General features: G+C 40.7%; 4 protein-coding genes across 9 annotated transcripts; 3 read left to right on the forward strand and 1 right to left on the reverse strand.

The window, feature by feature from the left end:
* The first annotated feature begins 5,620 nt into the window (after nt 1-5,620).
* LOC105909177 (ubiquinol-cytochrome-c reductase complex assembly factor 3) lies at nt 5,621-6,630 on the forward strand. Its single transcript, XM_012837783.2, has 2 exons — nt 5,621-5,873; nt 6,150-6,630. Exons 1-2 carry the CDS (start codon nt 5,757-5,759, stop codon nt 6,279-6,281), a joined length of 249 nt encoding a protein of 82 aa, XP_012693237.1. The 5' UTR covers nt 5,621-5,756; the 3' UTR covers nt 6,282-6,630.
* Nucleotides 6,631-8,020: 1,390 nt separating this feature from the next.
* mrpl49 (mitochondrial ribosomal protein L49) lies at nt 8,021-11,584 on the forward strand. The gene is made up of 4 exons (XM_012837781.3): nt 8,021-8,827; nt 9,592-9,742; nt 10,530-10,654; nt 10,878-11,584. The coding sequence occupies exons 1-4, from the start codon at nt 8,729-8,731 to the stop codon at nt 11,022-11,024; spliced, it is 522 nt and encodes a 173-aa protein (XP_012693235.1). The 5' UTR covers nt 8,021-8,728; the 3' UTR covers nt 11,025-11,584.
* On the forward strand, nt 11,459-15,117 carry znhit2 (zinc finger, HIT-type containing 2). 2 transcript variants are annotated; one of them, XM_012837778.3, is made up of 2 exons: nt 11,459-11,584; nt 12,465-15,117. In XM_012837778.3, the coding sequence occupies exon 2, from the start codon at nt 12,471-12,473 to the stop codon at nt 14,253-14,255; it is 1,785 nt and encodes a 594-aa protein (XP_012693232.1). In that variant the 5' UTR covers nt 11,459-11,584; nt 12,465-12,470; the 3' UTR covers nt 14,256-15,117. The 2 variants fall into 2 exon arrangements, with proteins under 2 accessions (XP_012693232.1, XP_031427600.1); XM_031571740.2 differs by having other exon boundaries at nt 11,483-11,584; nt 12,417-15,117.
* Nucleotides 14,328-20,702, reverse strand: tm7sf2 (transmembrane 7 superfamily member 2). Of its 5 annotated transcripts, XM_042708452.1 has the most exons (12): nt 19,344-20,191; nt 19,201-19,249; nt 18,806-18,898; nt 18,351-18,547; nt 18,080-18,134; nt 17,486-17,680; nt 17,207-17,310; nt 16,218-16,337; nt 15,887-16,055; nt 15,515-15,595; nt 15,245-15,367; nt 14,328-15,086 (listed from the first exon to the last, which is right to left on the reverse strand). In XM_042708452.1, exons 3-12 carry the CDS (start codon nt 18,861-18,863, stop codon nt 14,926-14,928), a joined length of 1,263 nt encoding a protein of 420 aa, XP_042564386.1. In that variant the 5' UTR covers nt 18,864-18,898; nt 19,201-19,249; nt 19,344-20,191; the 3' UTR covers nt 14,328-14,925. The 5 variants fall into 5 exon arrangements, with proteins under 5 accessions (XP_042564386.1, XP_031427604.1, XP_031427603.1 ...); XM_031571744.2 differs by lacking the exons at nt 19,201-19,249; nt 19,344-20,191 and adding an exon at nt 20,231-20,702; XM_031571743.2 differs by lacking the exons at nt 19,201-19,249; nt 19,344-20,191 and adding an exon at nt 20,231-20,702 and having other exon boundaries at nt 18,806-18,916.
* Nucleotides 20,703-21,833: the final 1,131 nt, after the last annotated feature.

Raw genomic sequence — 21,833 nt, forward strand, 5'->3', positions numbered from 1 at the left:
ACTGTGTGGAACCCGACGATACCTGTGAGAAGATGTGAACTGAGATTGAGGCCAAGCTCTCGCTCCACCATGAGGAGAGAGGGCCAATTTGGCCTTGCACCTCTCAGAGCTCAAGAGTTCGGTACTGTGTGGCAGACAGAGATGCACGTTCAAGGAGAAGGAATTAATTTCGTCCCGAGTGAGGCTGGCAGTGAGGGGAACATTTTTAGAGAGAGGCTGGTCTGCCTGTTACAAAAGGTCTTAAAGCAGTGGCACGAGAGCTGAGTTAGAGGAAACAACACAGTCACAAAGGTGACAGAAGGCGCTTATATGAAACGGAAGCTTCTAGAAGCGTGAAGAGTAACCAGTGAGTGAGCCCAGGCTCCACACGGCCAGAGCTGCCCATTACTCCTGGGTGATTCTGCCAACCGGATGTCGGGCGTCACATGTTCCAACCGAGGCTTTGCCTTGGTTCTAGCTCCAGTGCAGCCATCCCAGTCCTTGTGTCCATTTGTCTGCTCGTCTAGGTAGATCACCACTGCTGGCACACTGTGCTTTAAAAAGGATTTAAAACTGAATTTTATTTAATTATTTTAGCTGCAGGATGTTCTTGTAGTGATTCCTACATGCCCGACCAATGAGCTTGTTTAGTTTATTTTTCACTATCTATTCATTCTTTTTCTTACTTATTGTTTGTGCTGTGTTGCCTCGAATGAGAATGAAGCATGCCTCCTAATTTGGGAGACTGACACCCTTGAACTATTTCAATGAGCACTTCATGGACACTCGCTAAAAGCACAAGAAAGGGGTAGAACGAGGAGGACAATAGAATAAAGGCAGTATTTTGGGCATCATTCCTGAATGTCATATTTATATGAAGAAAATGCAGTATCTATATTTAAAAAAAGCCAACTTGTATTTGTCTTTTATACATACATTCATCACTGTATGCTACAGTATCTTTGTTGATGCGCTCGTTTGTATTCAACAGAATACAGTATACTATATACAGAAAAGCAATTCCACATTACTACAATAAAACAGCGATGTGGCAACAGTGTTGAGTACTGTTTGTTGTCTGAGCCTTAAGCCATACATATGGATAAACGTGTTTATCTAGACAAAGTGAAAATGAGGATGTCCTTGTCGACATGAAAGGGGAGAGAAGGGAATTCTCCAAAGAGGAAAACAGAGAAGGGAGCCTGAAACGAGAGACTCTGCCTCAAAAATTGAAACAGACGAAAAATCCAGAAAATCTGTTCACAGCTCAGACAATAGACTTTGTGTGTGTTAATGAAAATGAAAGAAACAGAATGGGGTATGATTGGTGACACACACACACACACACACACACACACACACACACACACACAACCTCATGCAGACTGCATCTCATTCTCTGCTGTCTCCATGGCAACCAAACTGTGTTAGAGTCTTATTGACTCGATACTCTCTCCCTTTCGTGCCGTTTTTTTCTCTCTCCCTCGCTTGATCTCTGCCATGCCATTTCCTTCCCTTTCATTGCCATGCCTTCTGAAAAACTAACAAGCAAACACGAGTCCAAAAGAGGCTTTAGATGAATGACAGTGGAGCAAAGGCAGTTGCCAAAGCTTGCGAAAGCAATTTGCTATGAAAATGGAGCACTAAATTGGAACAGCACGGAAATAAATAAATAACAAGATTATGATGCAGCAAAAACAATATGAGCTTCATTTTTCTATTTTCCACATTGTCTTGCGTCGTTTTTGCATTTTTCTCCTAAATAATCCAAAGAAATAAAATGTCTGTATATATGTGAACAGATCTGTGAGCCATCCTCTTTCTCTCTTTCTCTCTCTCTCTCTTTCTCTCTCACCAAATTCAGTTGTCCCTCTCACTGCTCTCTAGCTCGAGAGAGATGTTGCCATGGAAACTGGTTACAATTGATAACTTTGAAACATGAGTGAGCTATTGACATATGCTGGCACTTACATGGATACGGAGACACACACAAGACATACACACACACACTTACACATGCCATCTTGAAGAAAAGTCTCAGTTTACCACTTCTAGAATAAAACAGTCCACCAATGTATGGCATGCTTGAGCAAAGTGAATATTGAACATTTTTCATACCAGTTCTAAACCCTGAATGTCTAAAATGACCATCTCACCAGAGAAAATATTACGTAATTTCATCCCTACAATCACAGAAGCTTGTGTTATTCCTGAAGTTCCAACTAGAATCAGACATCCTAAGTTGCTTTTGGACTGATTGTTGACTAAACAACTTGTAGGACTACCATGTGCTATGGTATGTAACCACTCCCAAACTCTGTTACTGAACTCTGTTTACTACAACTGAATGACATACTACCTGTGAGAGAAGGCACTGCTTCTATCCGCTCGGCCCCACATGAGGTGTAGGGGTAATTAATAAAACATACAAGACAGCTCTTATGACCCAGATAAGCATGGGCTGAACTAAAAGTGAAGAGCAATCGAGCACAACCCCTCCTTTCATGTTCTAGGATAAAGGTTACTACTGTACTAATGATAGAGGTGTTGGGGTCTCTTGCTCTTCCAGGCAGTAATGGCTGTGAAAAAACTGATGACAGTGTGCAGACGCATGCACATGCGCACACACACACTTTCAATACAACAATATGAGGTCTTGAACTCATTAACGTTAACCCCAATTTGATTGCCTTGGATACCATGAGCAATTTATAGCATGTGTTGCCTGTTGAGGCACACCAAAGTGTGCTAATGTGTATTTCACTCACTGGCATTACTGAACAGAAACTAACAGAAACTAACAGAAAACTAAATTTGAAAGACTGATATCCAAATGGGAGAAGACTAGTGTACAAGTGAAGCAGACAATGGAGGGAGGAATGAATTATAGATTACAGGGTACATCAGATAATTATACCTGACCAGCGACAAGATAAGACAAAGGCTGATAGAAAGAAGAAATGGGCAGAGGAGAGAGTTGACAGAAAGACGAGGCTGAGCATGATAAGAGCGGATGAAAAATGAGGGATGTTCAGAGATTGGTGAAAGGGGGAACTTCATGATCAGAGGAAACGCTACAGACCAATTTGCCTGAATGTAAGAGAAGCCATGAAACTCTTGAAACACCAAATGGCAAACCTTCTATCAGCCATGAATATGATTTGCACTACATGTGGATGGACCCATCGAGCTTGTGTATGTGTGTCTATTGTTTGGGGACAGTGGTGACTGAAATTCAATTTTTACCTAAAATGTGTTCATGTCAGCTTAGTCATATTTCCAGAGGGCAATTGATTTACAACAGACGCAGTCATTATAATCAATTGAACATTACATGCAAGATGGACCATTGAAAATAAAATGATTGCATTATAGAATACAACAAAAACACATGCTAACATCTTAACTAGGTTATCCGTTAGGCAATTCAACAGCTGAGGAAATGCTATTCACTTGTATGGCCTGTGAGCATCATTTGCAGCTGGTACAGATCTGAGCTGGTAAGATTTGCAATGGATGACGATTGTCTAAAATTACAGCTTAGGACTTATTCGTAACCCCTAACCTGCCAGAGAAACACATCTACAGACCAACTCACCATATATTAATATCAGCTTTAAAAATAATGTCGTGTCTGACATTTCAATTATACGTAGAACCAACAAATCATGAAATTGCATAAAACTGAACTTTTTGTCAAGGATTTTTCAAGTAAGGACTCCTATTAACAAAACAGTCATAGCGAATATATAATAAACAATATAATTTTGACAAACAGTAGACAACATGATGACTAAATGTTGAAAACAAAACTCTTGTATGGATGACAAGAGATACAGATGATTAATAATAAAGCCCAAGACATTTGCATCAGTCCCCTGCATAACTGACATTTGGGCTCAGTGCAATCCTGTGAAATCTAACACTAAAGCAGGTGGAGGGAATGGGAACACAGTGATAGAGAGAATATTATGAAGGACATTAGCACATTCTGACACACACACACACACACACACACACACACACACACACACACACACACACACACACACACACACACACACTCACACACACACACACACACACACACACACACACACACACACACACACACAGATGCACCACACACATACACATGCAGACACGACTTCTTGTCAGACTTTCACAGGAAAAACAGAATCCATAATACTGTCTGAATGTACATTTGAACTGAACAAAAAAATAAAAACAGCTAAACACACACAGATGCACACAAGGATGCACAGTGCACCTTCAGGGAAAAAATGGGTGCCATGGCAACAGGACCCAGCATCTGCAAGCGTTACTGTAGCAATCATCGAGCCAAAGGGATGGGGAGGGGAGAGGAGAGAGGTGTCATTATTGACTGAGTGGTCCATGGGGGAGGGGGGCAGGGGGTGTTGAGAGGCAGGAAATGATTAAAGATTGCTCCATAATGCATTCTGAACAAATTGCTGCACTTGTCTAGCCAGAAAACATATGATGTCTCTTTCTATGGCATTTGGAGTTGATGGGAACATTGATCAAGGGTTAGATTTGGGGATTGTTCTTTCCAACATATATCCACAAAAAATGTGGATGTACAATTCACCAACGCTACATGAGAATCACTCGTGGCCGTACTTGGTAATATTCACCAAGTATGCAAGTGGGCCTATATACTTTTTCTGCATTATGCAAATTAAATGTCACAGTTAATATAATCAATAGTCTAATCAAAAAAAGAACGTTGCTGGAGAGGTTTGGCAAATCGTTTTAGGCTGCCAGAGAATTTCACTACCCTCTTATGTTGTGCTCAAGCTGCAGCATAATATCAGACAGAACCCTTCGGAGAGCATTTCCCAAAGTCACTGTAGCTGGTACTAATGTGAACACTGAACACTCTGGCAATGTTCTGCCTCTTTTGCACCCCTGACACTGATGAATGCCCATTACCAGCTTTTATCTGCACTCTAAACACCCACACAAGCTGACTCACTCACAGATACACAGACACAGACAAGCACACACACTCACAGGGGAGCAGGAAGACACACCAACACACATGCACATACACTGAAACACACACACACACAAATCGAGAGCGAGAGCGAAATGGGGGGTGGCGGTGATAGATCCATGAACTGTGAAAGGAATTTTAGTGCCACCTGGTGATGTTTTTACTAACTGTTCTATAATTCTGGTAGGTCAGTTGAGTTGTGTCAAGTCAGAACCTTTCACACACCCCTTCAGGCACAAGGCAACTTAATACAGGCAACAAAACATAGTGAGGTCCTTTAATATATCAGAGCTTCATACAAGCATACATTAATGATTTGTCATCATTAACATCATAAGCAATCTCTCATGAATGGTAATTCAGTATTCAACATCACCATAAAAGTTATATGTTTATTTATTTTGATGTATTGTGAGATGGTAATATAAAACTTATATTTTTTTTTTACCTCGGTAACATAAAAAGGCAAGAAATGGTAATTCAGTATTCAACATCACCATAAAAGTTATATGTTTATTTATTTTGATGTATTGTGAGATGGTAATATAAAACTTATAATTTTTTTTACCTCGGTAACATAAAAAGGCAAGAAAAATGACAATTTTCATTAACATTGGACTTGTGTAAGAGTGGATCCCACAATGCATTGCGGTTTGTCATGCTGACCTAGGCTAGCTAGTAAACCAAAAGCAAGCTAGTAAGCCTGGAAATTCTCAAGTTGGTTCATCATTTTGAAGGAAATTAAACCAAGATCGGAGACATGAGTGGAATGCGACTAATGTTAACCACTTCAGCGTTTGTTGGTACCTGCGGTATTGGCTACGCAATGTGGTCCGTTATATCACCATCGGATGAAAGAAAAAGAGAAATATTGAAGGTAGCGAATACAGGTTTAGCAGGGTTGTTAGTATAGTACCTGAACCTATTGACCTATGTCATTATGTGTAGTTCCTTTATCATCAAACTTTTTATGAAACATTGTTGACTTTAGCAAGTGGTAGACTCCGTTAGCTTCTTTAACCAATGGCATTGATGAGGTAACAGTTCTGTTTCAGGAAGATATTTGTGCAGGGTGGCGGGTTTTTAATAGTGTAAAAGTTATAGTTTTGTACTGCGTTGTCATCTTTATTCTCTTGTTTATTTTGTCAATCAGAATCTTCCCGAATCGAATCCTGTGCGCATGGATGAGACTCGGAAGCGGAGCGCCTTAATGCTGCAGGTGTTAAAAGATGCTGCTGAGACCAATGATAATATTGCACGTGGATTTGGGCCTCCAAAGAGCTGAACTTGAAACCTAAAATAAGAGGAAAGGACTTGAACCAACGCCTATGATCAAGACAACCTGGGTCATTTATGTGGGACAACAGGCGGACCGATTCTTCGTCACCCAATTAAACTACTCTATAACGTGTTCAATCTCAACAGCCTTTGCTGTCTCACAGGTCTGGTATGGTAAAGGCATAACTGTTTAAAATTGTTCATTTCGCTTCTCATGCTGTGCAATATGCAATATCCTCATTGTCCTATGTGAAAGGACCTATGTGAAATACGTAGCTACTAATACGAGCCCGTTGCAGTAGGGGCAAAAATGTTCATAAGAGTTGGTAAATAAAGGTGTATGGTTTACTTATGAATTTGTATTGTAAGCAAACTGTTCCTGACAACCACGAGGGGCTGACAATGAGTGTCACACAATGGGCAAATCACAGGGCCACTTTCTGTTTGAATAAATATGGATCCTTTTTAGATGCCCTTAGCATGGGTTTGGGCAAGCTGCTGGGATTCTTTCTGGTGGGTATAGCAGCTATGGGAGGGTACCACAAAAAACGTTAAGTCTGATTTACAGGTATGCGGTTTTAGGCTAGTTATTCAAAGAATGAAATGCTTTCTGAATTATTATTATTATTATTAATAATTATAATTGTAGTGAGTTAAATCACAGAGGGCCAACATGTAGGCAACTTAATGAGAGACGTGGACACATTTACAGGCTATTATAACTAAAATTACAAAGTACGTACAAATTCAGTGAACATGGGCATGAAAGTACGCTTTGTGCACTGATGTATTTTTCTCAAGAGACAGCTATCTGTTCACTTTAAAGGTAGGTAATTTAGCCCACTCACGAGAAATGGTGACTTTTATTTTGAAGTTCGACCAAACGTCAGACCTTGACTCTTTCCCGTCAGTGATTTGTTTCCTCCCTTGTGCTATGTCTGCCCTGCTAACATCCGGAAATGTCTGCAACATTGAGACACATGAGAGTTAGGTACCTTTGTAAACTGTATAAGGATTACACATTACAGTAATTTGTCAGCGTTTTGGGGGGACAGTTTTCGAGTTTACTTGGACACCTGATCTGTTAAGTTTGTAAATTAACCTCGCCTGTCCACCTGCTCCTGCTTACCTCCAGGCTAACGTTAGGTTATTTGCATGGAAACCCCCGTTAACCACATTTAGCTTCGCTGCAAATACACAAACGTCCTCTGACCTGTGTAGTCCGAAATAAGCTCTGTTCAAATCCGCATATTACAATGTCAAGTTTGCCAACCGAACAAGTGCCTGCAGGCCCAGGCTCAAATCCACCTCTGCAATCTAGTAAACTGTTTGGTGGTTGCTGGAGTTGTCGAGTTCTGTGTGGTAGTGGACTTCTGGCATCTGCGGGGTATGTGTATATGGCTGCTCGAAAAACGATGCGATATGGAGGTCCCACCTCCATAGGAACTGTTGCCCAAATTGCTTTTGCTGCAGGTAACGTACCAGGCATTTTTGATGCTGTCTTTAGATAGCTAGTGTAACTGCATAACAACTCATCGAGCCAATTCCTTGGTGTTCGTATGTTTTGTGTTACTGTTAATGTGGCATGTTGACTTCATCATGAGGAGGTAGTTAGGCCAGCCCTTTAAAGTACCTTGTTCTTGCCTTAATTTGTGTCACATCTCTATGTTGTAGCTGTGGCGTCCTGGGGACTGGTTGTGATGTTGGACCCAGTTGGAAAATCTCAGAAAAAGACGGTCCCCTAACACGCACCCTGGACTGTTTCCTGCCATTGTAAACATTGTATGTTTTGTGTCACAGATTGAAACAAGCCATTGTTGTAAAATATGAATAATGCATGTAGTTTTTTTTTATTGGAGCATCAGTAAAATATCTAAGAAAAGTTATGTTTGTTGGCTCAATGAAAACTGCCCATTGATGTTGCTGTGAAGCCTCTGAAATGTCCTTAAAAGTGTCGTTAATTCAAGCTGAAGATAACCAAAAACACTCAACTGGACTTAACCAGCTATTTGTAGTATTTTTACTACAGCGGTCATGGATGCAAGTTGTTGTATTACAGAGCAGAGGTCAATGTGCAATCGCTGTTTAATAAAATGGACGACCTTTTCTGGAGGGTCGCCACAATAACACATCAGAAGTTCACTCGGTCCGGTGTTTTATAAAAACAAGACTTAAGTTCAAAGTAAAATTGTATAAACTGATCCATATGGTGGAGTTGAATGTTATTGACAAATAAACCAAGAGTATTGGGATCGCAAAAGGCTTGTGAGGTAATGCAAACTGTTGGCTATTGCGGGGGATTGCAAATGTATTGCTCCGGAAGGTAAAGGTAGCTCAAAAAACTAAAATTGTCACCATCAAAACCAAAAATCCCACCATTTGACCAGAGGGAGGCAAGGGCAGAGGCTGTCAAAGTTATAAACCACGTGACGTTGAAGGACGACACTTTCAAACATGGCGGCCTCCGTTAGAAATGTGAATGTGACAGTATGCAGACTTTTCAGGATTTTCAGCCAAAACAGGCATATTTCCAACATTGGACCAACGTTACAGGTTAGTAAACCAACAAATGTTAAGTTTAGAAAGTGCACATGGTTATTTTTTAAGTGACGAGGCTTTTGTCACTTAGCTTGCTAGCTCAATTGATAACGATAGCCATCTAATAGCTAACGTTAAATACAACTACATTAACGTTAAACCCTTTGCTGATTTAGCTAGCAGGTCATATTTGGAAAGACACATCTATCTGAAAGATATGAGGTGGATTATTCGTGGATGGAGGAGGACATGAGAATCAGGGATTTTTTCCTCACGGTGCTCTTGCTGTCCATTCGGAATTTAGGGTAAAAAAACGTGCTTTGTGTTTACTCAGTCCTGGCTCTGTAAATAGGAAACAGTGTCTCAGACCGAGACTCAATCTCAAATCAACACGAAAGGGAGAGCTGTTGAGCTCTAATATCAACAACCTTTCATGACACTGAATCGCGGACATTTGTAGATACCATAAGTGTAAACCAGGATTCTCAATGTTGCAACAAACAAAACTGAAACGTCCTATATACCTCCCTGCTGCAAGCACACCTGATTTACATAACCAGTACTATTGGTTAGACAAATCAAGTGTGTTCAGCTCGTCAAGAGTGCTGTTGGGTTCAGTCGAGGAAAGATGGGGAACTTTCGAAGCAGGGGCGGGTCTGAGATTCTCTGACTGAATTTCTCCCCCTCTTTTGGCTTATTGGTGTATTTCCCTCTGTGTCAAATGTACCCTATGTGTTGTGTCTTAAATATATTTACTGTAATCTTTTCTTAACAAACAGACTTCCGCAAGGTTGGACACGGCGAAGACAACTGGTGTAATAGAGTCTACAGAAGAGTATGCTTTTGTTGAGAGATTAATTCCGTCTTCTCGTATTCCTAAACCTCCTAAACATGATGGCCCTAGTCCATCTGGCTGGACTCCACCATCAGGTAAAATCAAAACAACTACTGAAATGAGAAATTGTTCATAGGTCTGTTCTAACATAGGTGCAGTGGTTTTTGTCACTGCATGTTAAAAATAACTACTGCAGTGATCTGAAATATTAATCAATCTGGAAGGGCAGGTTTAGCTTGGTTCTGCCCTCAGACATTCACTTCTTCCCTTTCGGTCTGGAACTAATTCCATTGGATTTTTATTGGGCAAGGGGTTTAAATACAGAGGGTTATCCAACTTTGGATAAGGTTGTAGTTTCAGTCATAAATGCTGAGCCCACAGTAGCTCAAAGTAAATAAGATCAGTTAGGCCATGTTCCCTTTGACTGCTCAAATCTGATGTCTTCTCTCATCCAGTAGATATCGTCATTTTTAAAAAGTTTGAGCACAAAAGAAAAAAAGCGTAACTTGACCTATCTGACGCAAACCACATTAATATGTGATTTAGACAGACAGCTAAGAGATGATTGTGTTTTTATATTATATGTAATTGTGTGTTGCAAGTAGGCTTTGTACTGCAATATTAGAGTTGTCAGAACTATGTTGTCTACTGTCACAGTGTCCCTTCTCCAACTTGATTAATCCTTTTGGTGAATTTTTTTTTTTTTGCATCGTACATACACCTACATCATTACTATAACACAATGGAGGTCAGTCTATATCATTTAGCTCAAGAAAGCTCCATGGATCTTTCTGCTCAGCATTCTATAATTTTACACACAAACTGATCCTGATGTGTTTTCTCCTCTAACAATCTCGGTCGCCATTACTGTTTCATTTGAAGAGGTCCCTCCTGATTTGCCATACATGATCCGACGTTCTCGCATGCATAATGTACCAGTCTACATGGATATCAAGCATGGGAGTCAAAAGTCTACAGTAGTGCGGAAGGTGGAAGGCGACATTTGGGTGAGTGTGACTATGTCCTTGTCCTTCCATGTTGTGTCTGTCCAGCTGTTCATTTGTTTAGATCTGTTTAGATTTGTTTAGAAGTGGTCATGAGAATAAGATGCAAAATAACCACTACATACCTCTCAATATTTTTACCTTTATAATATACACATATTTTTTTAGTATTTGTGATTTATTTTGTGGGTTTGTGTTGATGTTTGAATTTTCATTTTTTTTAAAGGCACTTGAGAAGGATATGAAAGACTACCTGATGGAAGTTACTGGAAGAGTTCTACCTACACAGGTCAATGAAGTGACTGGGACAATTAGAGTGAAGGGTCATTTTGATAAAGAATTGAAAGAATGGCTGTTGAGCAAAGGTTTTTAATTCCATGTTAAATTCCATGATGTCATAATAAAACAAGACTGTCATTTATCCACATTCAGTTCATTATTGTTAATTGCAGATAACAGTTCATTGTTTGATCTTCTACGATTTTTTTTTTATGTTTGTTAAGATTGTATATACAACCATATTTTTCAGTTTTTGATGCAATACTTGTCGACCTGTCGCAAAACAAATAAAAAAGCAGTTAATCAATTTACTGTTTCAGTTCCTGCACCTGAAATGTGAAACATACTTTAACTAAGTTTGGAAACCCATTGTAATTTTGTTGAATCCAATAGTATTTTTTAACAACACGAAATTAGTGTGTAAAGACAATAATGGTTGAAATGGTACAACTGAGGTATGAGGACTGTACAGCTTCATGCTTGGTTATGAATGGCACGATTTGGCCACTGTAGTCGCTTTAACATGACGTCATATAATAGCGACAACTTCAAGAAGTCTCCACGGGACCTTGATTACTGACATGTTTTCATCTGATAATTAAATACCTGAGTTTAATTAAAGCCAAAGCGAGTGTTTCACTGAACATATTCAAGGTGAGTTATATGTTACTCCTGAGACAAGGTTAATTGTCCGACATAATAATGCATGATTCCCACTAGCTCAACATTACTTGACGGACACATGTACGTTATGGTCACGATTGCGGCCTGATTTGTCACATTCTTGTTGTCACTTGAAGTCTCGAACGTAATTGTAGCAGCTTTGCTTTGTGTTGAATGGTAGTTGTGCCCATGGTTTTGCCATCTGTTGACGAAGGAGTCTAGGAAGTGGTGTCTGTTTAAAAACTATCGACTTGTTTCTTATTCCTGGGTAAAGTGTTGCCAGTGAAGACGCTCAGTGACAGGATGGGTATGAACTGCAACCTTTAGAAAAACACAGGCCAGTTGTGATAATAGTTTGTGTTGTGGTGTCTTGGAATTGTATACATCATCTCGTTTTCGAGATGGATTATTCCATAACTTCAGACACTAAACGTTAGTGGAAAAACTCCTGGAAATACAACAAACACAGTGTTATGGAACAGTACTATATCATAAAAACGTTGCATTTGTCCGAGGTGATGCCACGTGTGTGGGTTTTTTGTGATGACGTCAAGCTACGGTACTGAAAATGCCACAAATGAGTCGCACTTGTTCCCATTTCAATATATTATAAAACGGGCCTGTTAAGGACGATAGTAAATAGTACTAGAGTTTATTTTCTTTTTCTTTTGTTATTTGTAGTCCTCTTTCCAGTGACATTACATGTATTTTATGAAATTCGAATTTTCACCATCATACCTATTATTTGTGCATTCAGTTGTGCACACAACCATGTATCAAATGACAATACCTGATGGAGTAATTGTGATTCTACTCATTTAAGGGATGACCGTCTGTCTAAGTCACTTCTTCATTATGTACTGATTCCCAGAAAACCATGGAGTTGTTTGTAAGACGAAAACTACCATCGCGTGTTCGGTCATTGCTAACGGACATCGGACCGAGGGAGGAAGAGCATCTGGAGGACATAGTTGACACAGTGCCAGCGGCTGTTGACGAAGATGGGATTATACTTCCAAGAAGAGGCGCATTGGACACAAGGGACCTTTTGACCCCAGCTGTGGGGAATGACACTACAGATGCCCCTAATGGAGAAGCACAGATGCAAGTGTGTGGCCTGTGTTTGTCCAAACCATACTGTTACACCTGCCCACGGTGCAACATAATGTACTGCAGCTTGTCTTGTTATCGAAGCCCAGGTCACTCAGGATGTTCAGAGGAATTCTATAAAGAGTCTGTGTTCAAGGAGTTGAGAAATACAGGGTTGACAGAGAAAGAGAGCAGGGAGAAGATGCAGGAGATTCTGCTCAGATTAAGAACGAATGAGGGAGCGATGGACCATATTTCAGAACAACTAGGAGAGGAGGCAGAACCTGGAGGCACTGAGGCCCTGGAGCTTCTCTCTAGGCTGGCAGAGATGCAAGCCAACGGGGAGGAGAACAAAGAGGAGATTCAGAAGACACTCTTAAAACTCAGAGACATTGATGAAGATGAGGACAGGTCAAGAGAGGATGGCCTCATAGAGGAAGGAGACCAAGAAGACTTGGCAGATAAGTTAGCTGGCCTTGATATTGACACTCTGTCAGAAGAAGAACTGTGGACTTTGTTGAGTCACCAGGATAGAGAGAAGTTTGAGGGACTAGTGAAAGGGGGTGCCATTGGAGGACTGATACCTATCTGGAAGCCTTGGTGGGAGGTCCATGACAAATCTAAAGAGGTAGTCCTGGAGGTAATGAGTGAGGACTCAACTCATGAGCTGGATGGGAAGAGAGTCGTACCAGAAGTGAATGGGGTGAGCAAGGTCATAGATGAAGAAGGAAGAGAAGCACAGGTGGAAAGGACTGAATGTGTGACAGGTCGAGAGAAGACTGGAAAGACTGAAGATGCTGTAAAAATGAAAAATGTGAGTAAAAGTAAAAAAACAAGCAAACTAAATAAGGGATGTCAAGAAGTTGTCAAGAAAGGAGACAGAAATAAACCCACTAATAATGTACCGCCTGTGAATGTCAGTAAGATTCCTCCTCTTCACTCCCTTACCACAAACCCCTCTCCTTTATTGTGCAACACCCTTGTCAATGTGTTGTATGGCTACACATTCTCTTTGTGCCTTTTCAATGGCGATATCTCTGAAGAGGACATGATGCAGGAGTTCTGCCAGGCAGTGTTGGCCATCTCTGAGGGCCTATCCACAGGCGGGATGTTCAGCTCCCTCCAGGAGTCTCTGGAGGCCGGAGTGACAGCAGTGTCAGCTGAAGGCTACTTTGACCGTGAGGACCCGCAGGCCCCAGCCAGAGCTGTGGAAGCTGTGGCCAATGTCCTGACCCGACAAAGCAGTCGGGACTCTGTTGGATACTCTTTGGCTGCTCTGTCACAGCTCCGTGGAGCCCTGACCAAAGCGCGAGGGCTCTTACCTAAAGAAGGAGACGGTGCAGAACCTAGAAGGAAGTATTTTCAAGCGATTAAGAAGTGCGAGTTCCTGCAGTCTTGGGCAAAGGAGAACACTCAGGAAGTGAAGACACTGGCTGCTGGTGTTTGGAGGGAGCATTCGAGGAGAGAGAATGAGAGAAGGGTTTTGGAAGAGGAAAAGAAAGGTGTGGTAAAGAGCTGGAATAAAGGAAGAGGGAGAGGAGCACTGATAGAGGAGATTAATGAGAAACTTTAGACTTTATAACTATGGACTTCCACTTGTATGAACTGAAATACTACTTCTTTATAGTCAAATGCATTCTTTCGATTTTGGCTCAAATAAAGCTGTTCTTTAATTTCCAGTAAAGTTGTGAACATTTCATATGAAATACAAAAATGAAACATAAAATGACCCATTTTTTGCATGATAAGCTTTGCATTAAATTGTAGTCATAAACCTGGTACACCGTGAAACCACACAGTGTATTAAGTTTGATTGTTGGTGAATAACACCACATCCAACACTAGCTACTACCTGTTGTGGCACACTATCAACAAAAGAAAGTATGTAGTTTTAAGTGCTGCACATTTCATAAAACAAGATGTGAGTGGTCCTTGTTCTGAGAAACATCTCCTGTGTAAAACATCCTTGGAAGTATGATTCTCCATATGTTGTTCATCATAGGCACTCCTTGTAAGGCTAGCCATGTGTGTTCCCCACTGAATTACTGTAGCAGACACAGCAAGGATGGTGGATGTGTAGCCTTTTCTTTCACATTCAAGGATTCTTGACTGTCACTTACAAAATGGTCAACGGTCAAGTACACTGACATAGACAGGCACACTTTAAGGTGACCTATTCTTGCTGTCCCAGTCAATGTTGTGAATAGATATTCCTGTGCCAGTCCAACTGAGAAGTCTCTGAGTTAGTACACATAGGGGATGATCCTGTAAGGCACTCTTTTGCAGTAAGTGTCCCAGGCCAGCCCGTACTTGGCCCTGCATTGCCTCTCATCTCGATCCTCACGGTGGACGAGCAGGATGGTGAAGTAAATTATGTAAAAATATGGGAGTATATGTGAGAACCCTATAAGACAAATAAACAGATATGATCATTAGCTTTCAGTTCTTGTTTGATTTATTATTGAATGGTTGTTCAGTATAGCTGTTTCAAGGCAGTAACAAACGGGAACATTTCTATTACAAGCATAAGTGGCTGTCATCATTCAATAAAGTAAAACTTACCACAAGGCAGTGACCATGCCAAGGCCATGAGAATGTCACCTAGATAGTTTGGATGCCGGACAAACCCCCACCAACCTGAAACCAACAGACGCTTTCCTGTTGCGGTGGCAATGGTCTCCAAGTCTGCAAGAAGTAACAAAGAGAGTAAAATTAGTCTATTCTGGTAACTGTTTGACTGACCAGACACATCACCAACAATCTGTTTATGTAAAAGTCAAATTTAAGGCATATTATAGGGCAAAAGATGATTTTTAAGACATGCTGACTCACTTGCCACATGTCGATGGGAGGGGTCACGTCTGAATTGATTCTTCTGGGAGTTTGACTTTCTGAAGATGTAATAGCCAATTCCTTGAAGGTAAAAACACATCAGTCTACCCAGGTTACGATCCTAGATATACCCTTTTATAACACTCCATGTCTGATTTCTGAAAAAGAAGGGGGGTTGCCCCCTGGGTGGTAGCTCAGACTTTGACCTAGTCTGTTCAGTTTTCTGCAATGTTCTATAACTGATTGCATCTTCTCACATATAATCTACAAAACTAAGAAAGACCATTGCCAACATGTGTCAATTTAATCCCTATTTGAAAACAATATTACATGGGTTTCACAAGCCAAACCCAACAGTCTCTTTTATATTACCATTTAGAAGGACTATTCCTGCTGCTCCCAGTGGACTGAGTGACTGTGGATGTGCAACCAGGAACATGGCCTGCAGTCCATAAGTAAAAGGAACCCAGGCCACGTCCCCGAAAGCCAGCATGAAACCAAACCCATCATGAACTATGTCCATGGTCGTCAGAACAGCTTCCTGCAAGTGAGACGTGCAGACAAAGGACATTCAATACTAGGACACAAACATGGATTTACAAGATGTTATGGTCCGTTCAAATGGAAAACATTCCAGTGGATTCATTAGCAGTTGTACAGTGCCCTGCTATCATCACTGAGGGCATTTCCCTCATCTTCTCACCTCATTCCACAGTGAATCAGTGACATACAGCAGCTGAAAGCCATTGACCAGCAGCATGGCAAGAGATGGAGATCCTCTTAGTTCCACCTCTTTCATTAACATTCCCAGATTCAGCACCATCTTTCGTAAAAGGGAACACATAGATTTATCTAAACATGGGATACTTCACATCAAAGAAGGATCACTATTTTTTCACTGTAACTCTAGAGGGAGACATTCCATACAGTTGGGAAAGAGTTTACTTTTGTCAAGGTTACCATTGTCATCGAGAGTCAGTAACCTTGAACTTTTGTGAACATATCTTCCTAACCCTCTGAAAGGGCCTCACCTTTATCTCTGTTACAAAATGACATAACTGATCAAACTGCATATTTGCCTAGCTTGTTTGTTGTCTAATCCAGCAGAATAAATCTAATAAGTATGTATTCAAAAAAACTATTTATTAGACCTACCCAATTGGGGAGACTCTTAAACAACACAGTTGTTACTACTATGAACTAAACTACTACTTATCTACTATGAAATGTATTTACAACAGCTATAGAGCAAACATAACAAAACTGGAAATAAGATGTTTACTAGCATTTCTCAATGGGGCTTCACATGTTTTTTTATAATCAATGCAAACATTATTAAGATAAGAAGCAGACTTTCATTCAAATGTATAACTGTGGCAGTTAATAAGTAAACAAACTTGACTGTCAGGACTGACCTTGACCTTCGCTTATACAAGAAATCACATTTTTAAAACAAATGTAAAAAACTGCTGCTTGAGCCAGTTAATAATAAGTGCTATATAAGTTATATAACTCTGATTTTCAAACTGACTTACATAATACTAAATGTACCCCCATAAAAATGATGTAATAAAGTCTGGCTAGTTAGGTTAATTCATGACTTTATGGCACAGTGTTATGTAGACAGACAAAGATCCTGATAGAGGTGAAGGTCCTGTGCTGTTCCCTCCCTGTTTAAATAACTTGACTCACCCAGCCAATCAAACCAGGTCTGAGCTCACAAAAGTATTTCAGGTCAAATCCAGCAATGCGAGGATTCAGTTCACGTCCCATGAAGAAATCATACAGTGGATTCCCTGGGTAAACATGTAGAAAAACCATATCAGAGCCTGGAAGCAAAGGATCAACCATCCCACCAGTCTAAAGTACCACTTGACCTTAATTATCTGTACCGTACAACATTCTAATTAGCTATCTTGCAGCAGTCAGTTGTAAGGACTTACTAAACTGTATTATTTCACAAAGTTTCACCTGTGTTGCCACCCAAAGCCAAAGCATGAGCAGGCGCCCAGAAGGACCTGATGTACAGGTAAAGGGAGAGCAGGTATGACAGGGCAATCGCAGACACGGCCAGAGGGATCATCAGCTCAAAGAGATACGCCAGCGGCATACTCAGCCACAGGCCCAGACCGATTAGGACAGCACTGCAGCACAGGGCATAGAAACCTGCAAGGGCACCAAAATCATGTTAAACATGGAGTTCGTGATTCTGGTGAAAGGTTGTTGATATTTGAGTGGTAGGACTGTGTATGACTACCACAGTTTTTTTTGAGCACACACATTGAACAGACAGCTAGAGTACCAATTTGCTGAATTTGATCGAAGTGCATTGGATTAGAATGCACCTTTAAAGGTCCACCTTTAAAGGACCTTTAGAAGGACAAGAACTAAGTGTGAGGGAAACTGGGGAAGACAAAGAGAAATTCCTTTCCAGTCTTTGAAAAATGGTATGATGACTGTCATTATTGGTATAAGTTATCATTGCACAACGTTCAACATGATGAGTGTTAAAAAGGTTTTACAACATACAAAAATCAAGCAGTACAAACAAGTGCTATATCACACCATTAATGGGATACTTCAGTCTGGAACCATCTCTAAGCACTAATCCCTCAGATACCTGCCAGAAAAAAAAGAAAAAAAAAAGGACAAATAAGACCATAGTGACATAATAACATAGTTAAATGTACACTTAAATGTAGAAGTTCCAACTCAAAGCCTTCATACTTCTTTAACCTAAGTATGTGAGTCGTTTACTTATTTACTCGATAACGGACTGAGGTGCAACAGCACATACAGTGGGACTCGCAGCCTTCAGTTTAAACCCTTGATTTACCTTTCCAATGGGTAGAAGATAAAAGAAGCTTTGAAGGGCCACCCAACCAAGTATAATCACTGGAGCGACAGGGTCCCACAGGAAGGTTGCGTGAGGCAAGGGAGGGGGCCACTGCAGCACACTGGCTGTAGGTGACCGGCACACACTCAGAAGGTAGAGCACAGTGAGAGGCAGGAAGACAGGGATGCAGGTGGCTCCTACAGAGAGGAAGACAGAAAGAAGGGATGGAGACGCAAAAGGGGACATTTGGATCAAAGACTGAGCAGGGGGCACAGAGAGTATGACGTGGACAGCAGCTGAAGCCTTACTTTATCAAAGTATGCTGTGTGTGTAGCATCCCTTTGTAGTACATTTGCTACTGGCTACACAAATATCTGTCACCCTCACATAAAACGGAGATTCTCATCTAAGACACACATGAAATAGACTATCTGTTTTACAGTTTCTCTGCTTACCAAGAGCTCCACCAAATTCCTTCTGAGTGGTCAGCTGTTTCTGCTTGCCAGACTTCATACTGGCCGGCTGCGACTCCAATGCAGATGGGAATCCTGTGCAGAGAGGGACAGCTGTATAGTACAAGTGGTGAAGAAAGGGACAGTGGAGAACTTTGACTCCCGGAGTTTACATAACTTGTTGTTATAACTGTTATACAACTAGTGTGCTTATTAAGTAATCAAACATAATGCCATGTGCGGCCGTCGCCCCGTTCCTGATTCATTGAAGGGCGGGGTGATTATGTGTGACGGAGATAGTTATAATTGGTATCTTAAACGAACTCTTAACTTTGTGTTAAACTATAGTATAATTAAATTATTTCAATTTTCTAAATAGACGATGTAAAGCAACCTGCCTAGTGGTGATGCAGATTAGCCTGTCTGTAGAGATGACATGTATAGCATCTGCTAAGAAAATTGCAAAAGTCATTAAACGGGATGCATTATCTTTTTAAGTTTAAGTTTCACAGAATGTATGATGTGCAGGTGTAGGTCTTACCGTTCTCCTAATTATTCCAGCTTTCAAGTTTAAAAACAATAAAGATGGAAAAGAATATGAACGAGTACTGAGAACCACCCCAAGCACACTCCTCTTCTGACAACCATGCCAAAACCAATGAGATTGTCGTAAGGTTATCTGAAGACCGTGGAGTGCTGTCTCACGGACCAATTGGTACCAGACAATTGTGAAAAGACCAGCCTTTATTTCGTGTGTAGACCAATGATAGGTGAGTTGTTGTTCCGTTTGCGTCAATACAAGCGTTTACTGTATTGGTTGTTAGGAGGGCCGATATTTGTTTTATTTACATAATTTTCTGACTTAATGTTAGCCTACCGATTATCATGGGACTGCTTTACCAATATTTCATGAATTCTGATTCTCCTGTCTGGTATAGCTTACGGCTTCAAGTTGAATAGTTTCACCCACCCAGGTTAACAACTTAATATTTGTTAATTTAACTGAATCGTTGTTGTTAATTTATTAAGTTAAATTAAGTCGATCTCATCGGCTACATTGCCAACACTGAAAAGACATCGCTTTTAGAATGAAAGGATTTATTTGTATGTATGTTCATTTGGGCAGTGTAGCTAGTTAAACGCTCTCCTTCATGCAGGCTACCTAGTAGTCCATTTATCCCTTGACACTTAAGCACATCTAGCCTTAAATTGTAAACAGAGATAAAGCAAAGTATGTAAGGCAAACTAGGCTATTAAAGTTGCCAGTCTGCCGAAATGTACCATTTAAAATCGGGAGCCGTAGCCATTACTGATGGCCTATGTAGCCTATGTTATATGCACACAACAAGCAGAAAGGTAATCCAGACATTTCAAAGGTAGACCTAGTTCTCTAATTTGGAAAAAGTGGAAATAAATGTATTTCTCCACCTTAGTGGGACCACTGCCACTGGGAGGAGGCAGATGGATCGTAGTCAGGGCAGTAGATTCTACCGGATGCGGCTGCGTCGCGTCCCGTCGGCGACAAGGCCGCCGGAGCTGATAGCGGCCACTTCGGTCAATGTTTGTGATTCCACCAGATGCGCCGCAGTGCGAAGTGTCCGCCGATCTCCGCTAAAAAGACACGTCTAGTCTATTTTTGCCGGAAGCTGCTTCCGTGTTAGAAGCCCCCGAGTTTTTGAAGTAAGAGAACAGTTATTCTGCTAACAGGCACTGTATGTACAACTAAAAAAAGAGGACCCTCTGTTGGGGGCCGCAACATGGAAGTGGATCGTAGCCCGTCTTTACCAGTGACATGGAGCGCCACGGCCTCAGCACCCTGGTACACTGTAGCCTTGGGTATATCCACCGTGGCCTCCCACTTAGCCCACTGATGCAGGGGTGTTGTATGTTGGCCAACCAGAGCTGGTGATAAGCAGCGTGGCTGGCAACGGTTCACCTGGTGTCCACCAGGGCTCTACATGGGGTGCCATCAAGGTTGTAGTCCAGGTTAGGGATGGGTATCGTTTGGTTTTGATCCGATACCGGTACATAACCGATACTTTTAAAACGATACCGGTGCCTAAACGGTGGCGGAACCGATACTTTTATAAAAAAAAATTACGATTGACGCCATTTAAGAAAGGCGTTTTTTATTGGCAAATATATGAACTGTTTAAAGTAGATTATATATATATATAAATAAATACAAAACACTTTTTTAACTTAAAACTTAAATAATATATGAACTATATTTAAATAAATACAAATACAAAACACACACACTACAGCTTCAATACTTCAGCAATTCTTTTGTAGAAATATCAGCATATTTGCCTTCTCCGGCAAAATGCGACACCTTTCCTGACTAATCGCATTACCTGCACAGGAGAAACCCCTCTCCGATGGTGTCGATGAGGCCTGTACACACAGATATGTATCTGAGAGTACAGACAATTAGGGATGGGTATCGTTTGGGTTTTTTCCGATACTGGTGCTAAACCGATACTTTTAAAACGATACCGGTGCCTGAACCGATACTTTTTTTTTTTTAAAGCACAAAGCGACGATTGACAACATTAAAGAAAGGCTTTTTTTATTGCCAAGGCAATTTTTTTTCTTCAAATTGAACAATATACTGTTTAAAGTATATTATAAATATTAATACATACAAAACACTTGGCTTCCAACTACAGCTTCAAACTTTTTAACTTCAAACTATGAACATTATATTAACTGTAAACAGTTTATAGTATACTTAAATAAATATAAATAAATACAAAAAACAGCTTTAAACTTCTTTTGCAAAAATATGAGCATATTTGCCTTTGGAGTTAAAAATTATTATTTTGATTGCATTTATTTCATGAAATTTCACCATTTTATGATTTGTTTATACCTATCTTTTCTATCTTGTTTAAACTATAAACACACTGAGTACGAGAAAATGTGTACTGCCCCTGAGACTACCGTTGGTAGTTTAGCTGTCATCTCCGTTCAGTCTTCGGTTGCTGATCTGCCGTTGACTCTTGCCTTCTCTCCCCTCTTTTCACGC

Source organism: Clupea harengus, chromosome 8 (assembly GCF_900700415.2).
Source record: "Clupea harengus chromosome 8, Ch_v2.0.2, whole genome shotgun sequence".
NCBI lineage: Eukaryota > Metazoa > Chordata > Actinopteri > Clupeiformes > Clupeidae > Clupea > Clupea harengus.

Bases quoted from the DNA above. Each gene is read 5' to 3' on its own strand.
- LOC105909177 (XM_012837783.2), top strand. From the start codon at position 5,757: ATGAGTGGAATGCGACTAATGTTAACCACTTCAGCGTTTGTTGGTACC. The intron at 5,874-6,149 runs GTAGCGAATACA...TTTGTCAATCAG, and splicing joins GAAAAAGAGAAATATTGAAG to AATCTTCCCGAATCGAATCC.
- mrpl49 (XM_012837781.3), top strand. From the start codon at position 8,729: ATGGCGGCCTCCGTTAGAAATGTGAATGTGACAGTATGCAGACTTTTC. The intron at 9,743-10,529 runs GTAAAATCAAAA...TTTCATTTGAAG, and splicing joins TGGCTGGACTCCACCATCAG to AGGTCCCTCCTGATTTGCCA. The intron at 10,655-10,877 runs GTGAGTGTGACT...TTTTTTTTAAAG, and splicing joins AGGTGGAAGGCGACATTTGG to GCACTTGAGAAGGATATGAA.
- znhit2 (XM_012837778.3), top strand. From the start codon at position 12,471: ATGGAGTTGTTTGTAAGACGAAAACTACCATCGCGTGTTCGGTCATTG.
- tm7sf2 (XM_031571744.2), bottom strand. From the start codon at position 18,863: ATGAAGTCTGGCAAGCAGAAACAGCTGACCACTCAGAAGGAATTTGGT. The intron at 16,056-16,217 runs GTGAGAAGATGA...TCTCACTTGCAG, and splicing joins CTGATTCACTGTGGAATGAG to GAAGCTGTTCTGACGACCAT. The intron at 15,368-15,514 runs GTGAGTCAGCAT...TACTTCTTGCAG, and splicing joins CTCCCATCGACATGTGGCAA to ACTTGGAGACCATTGCCACC.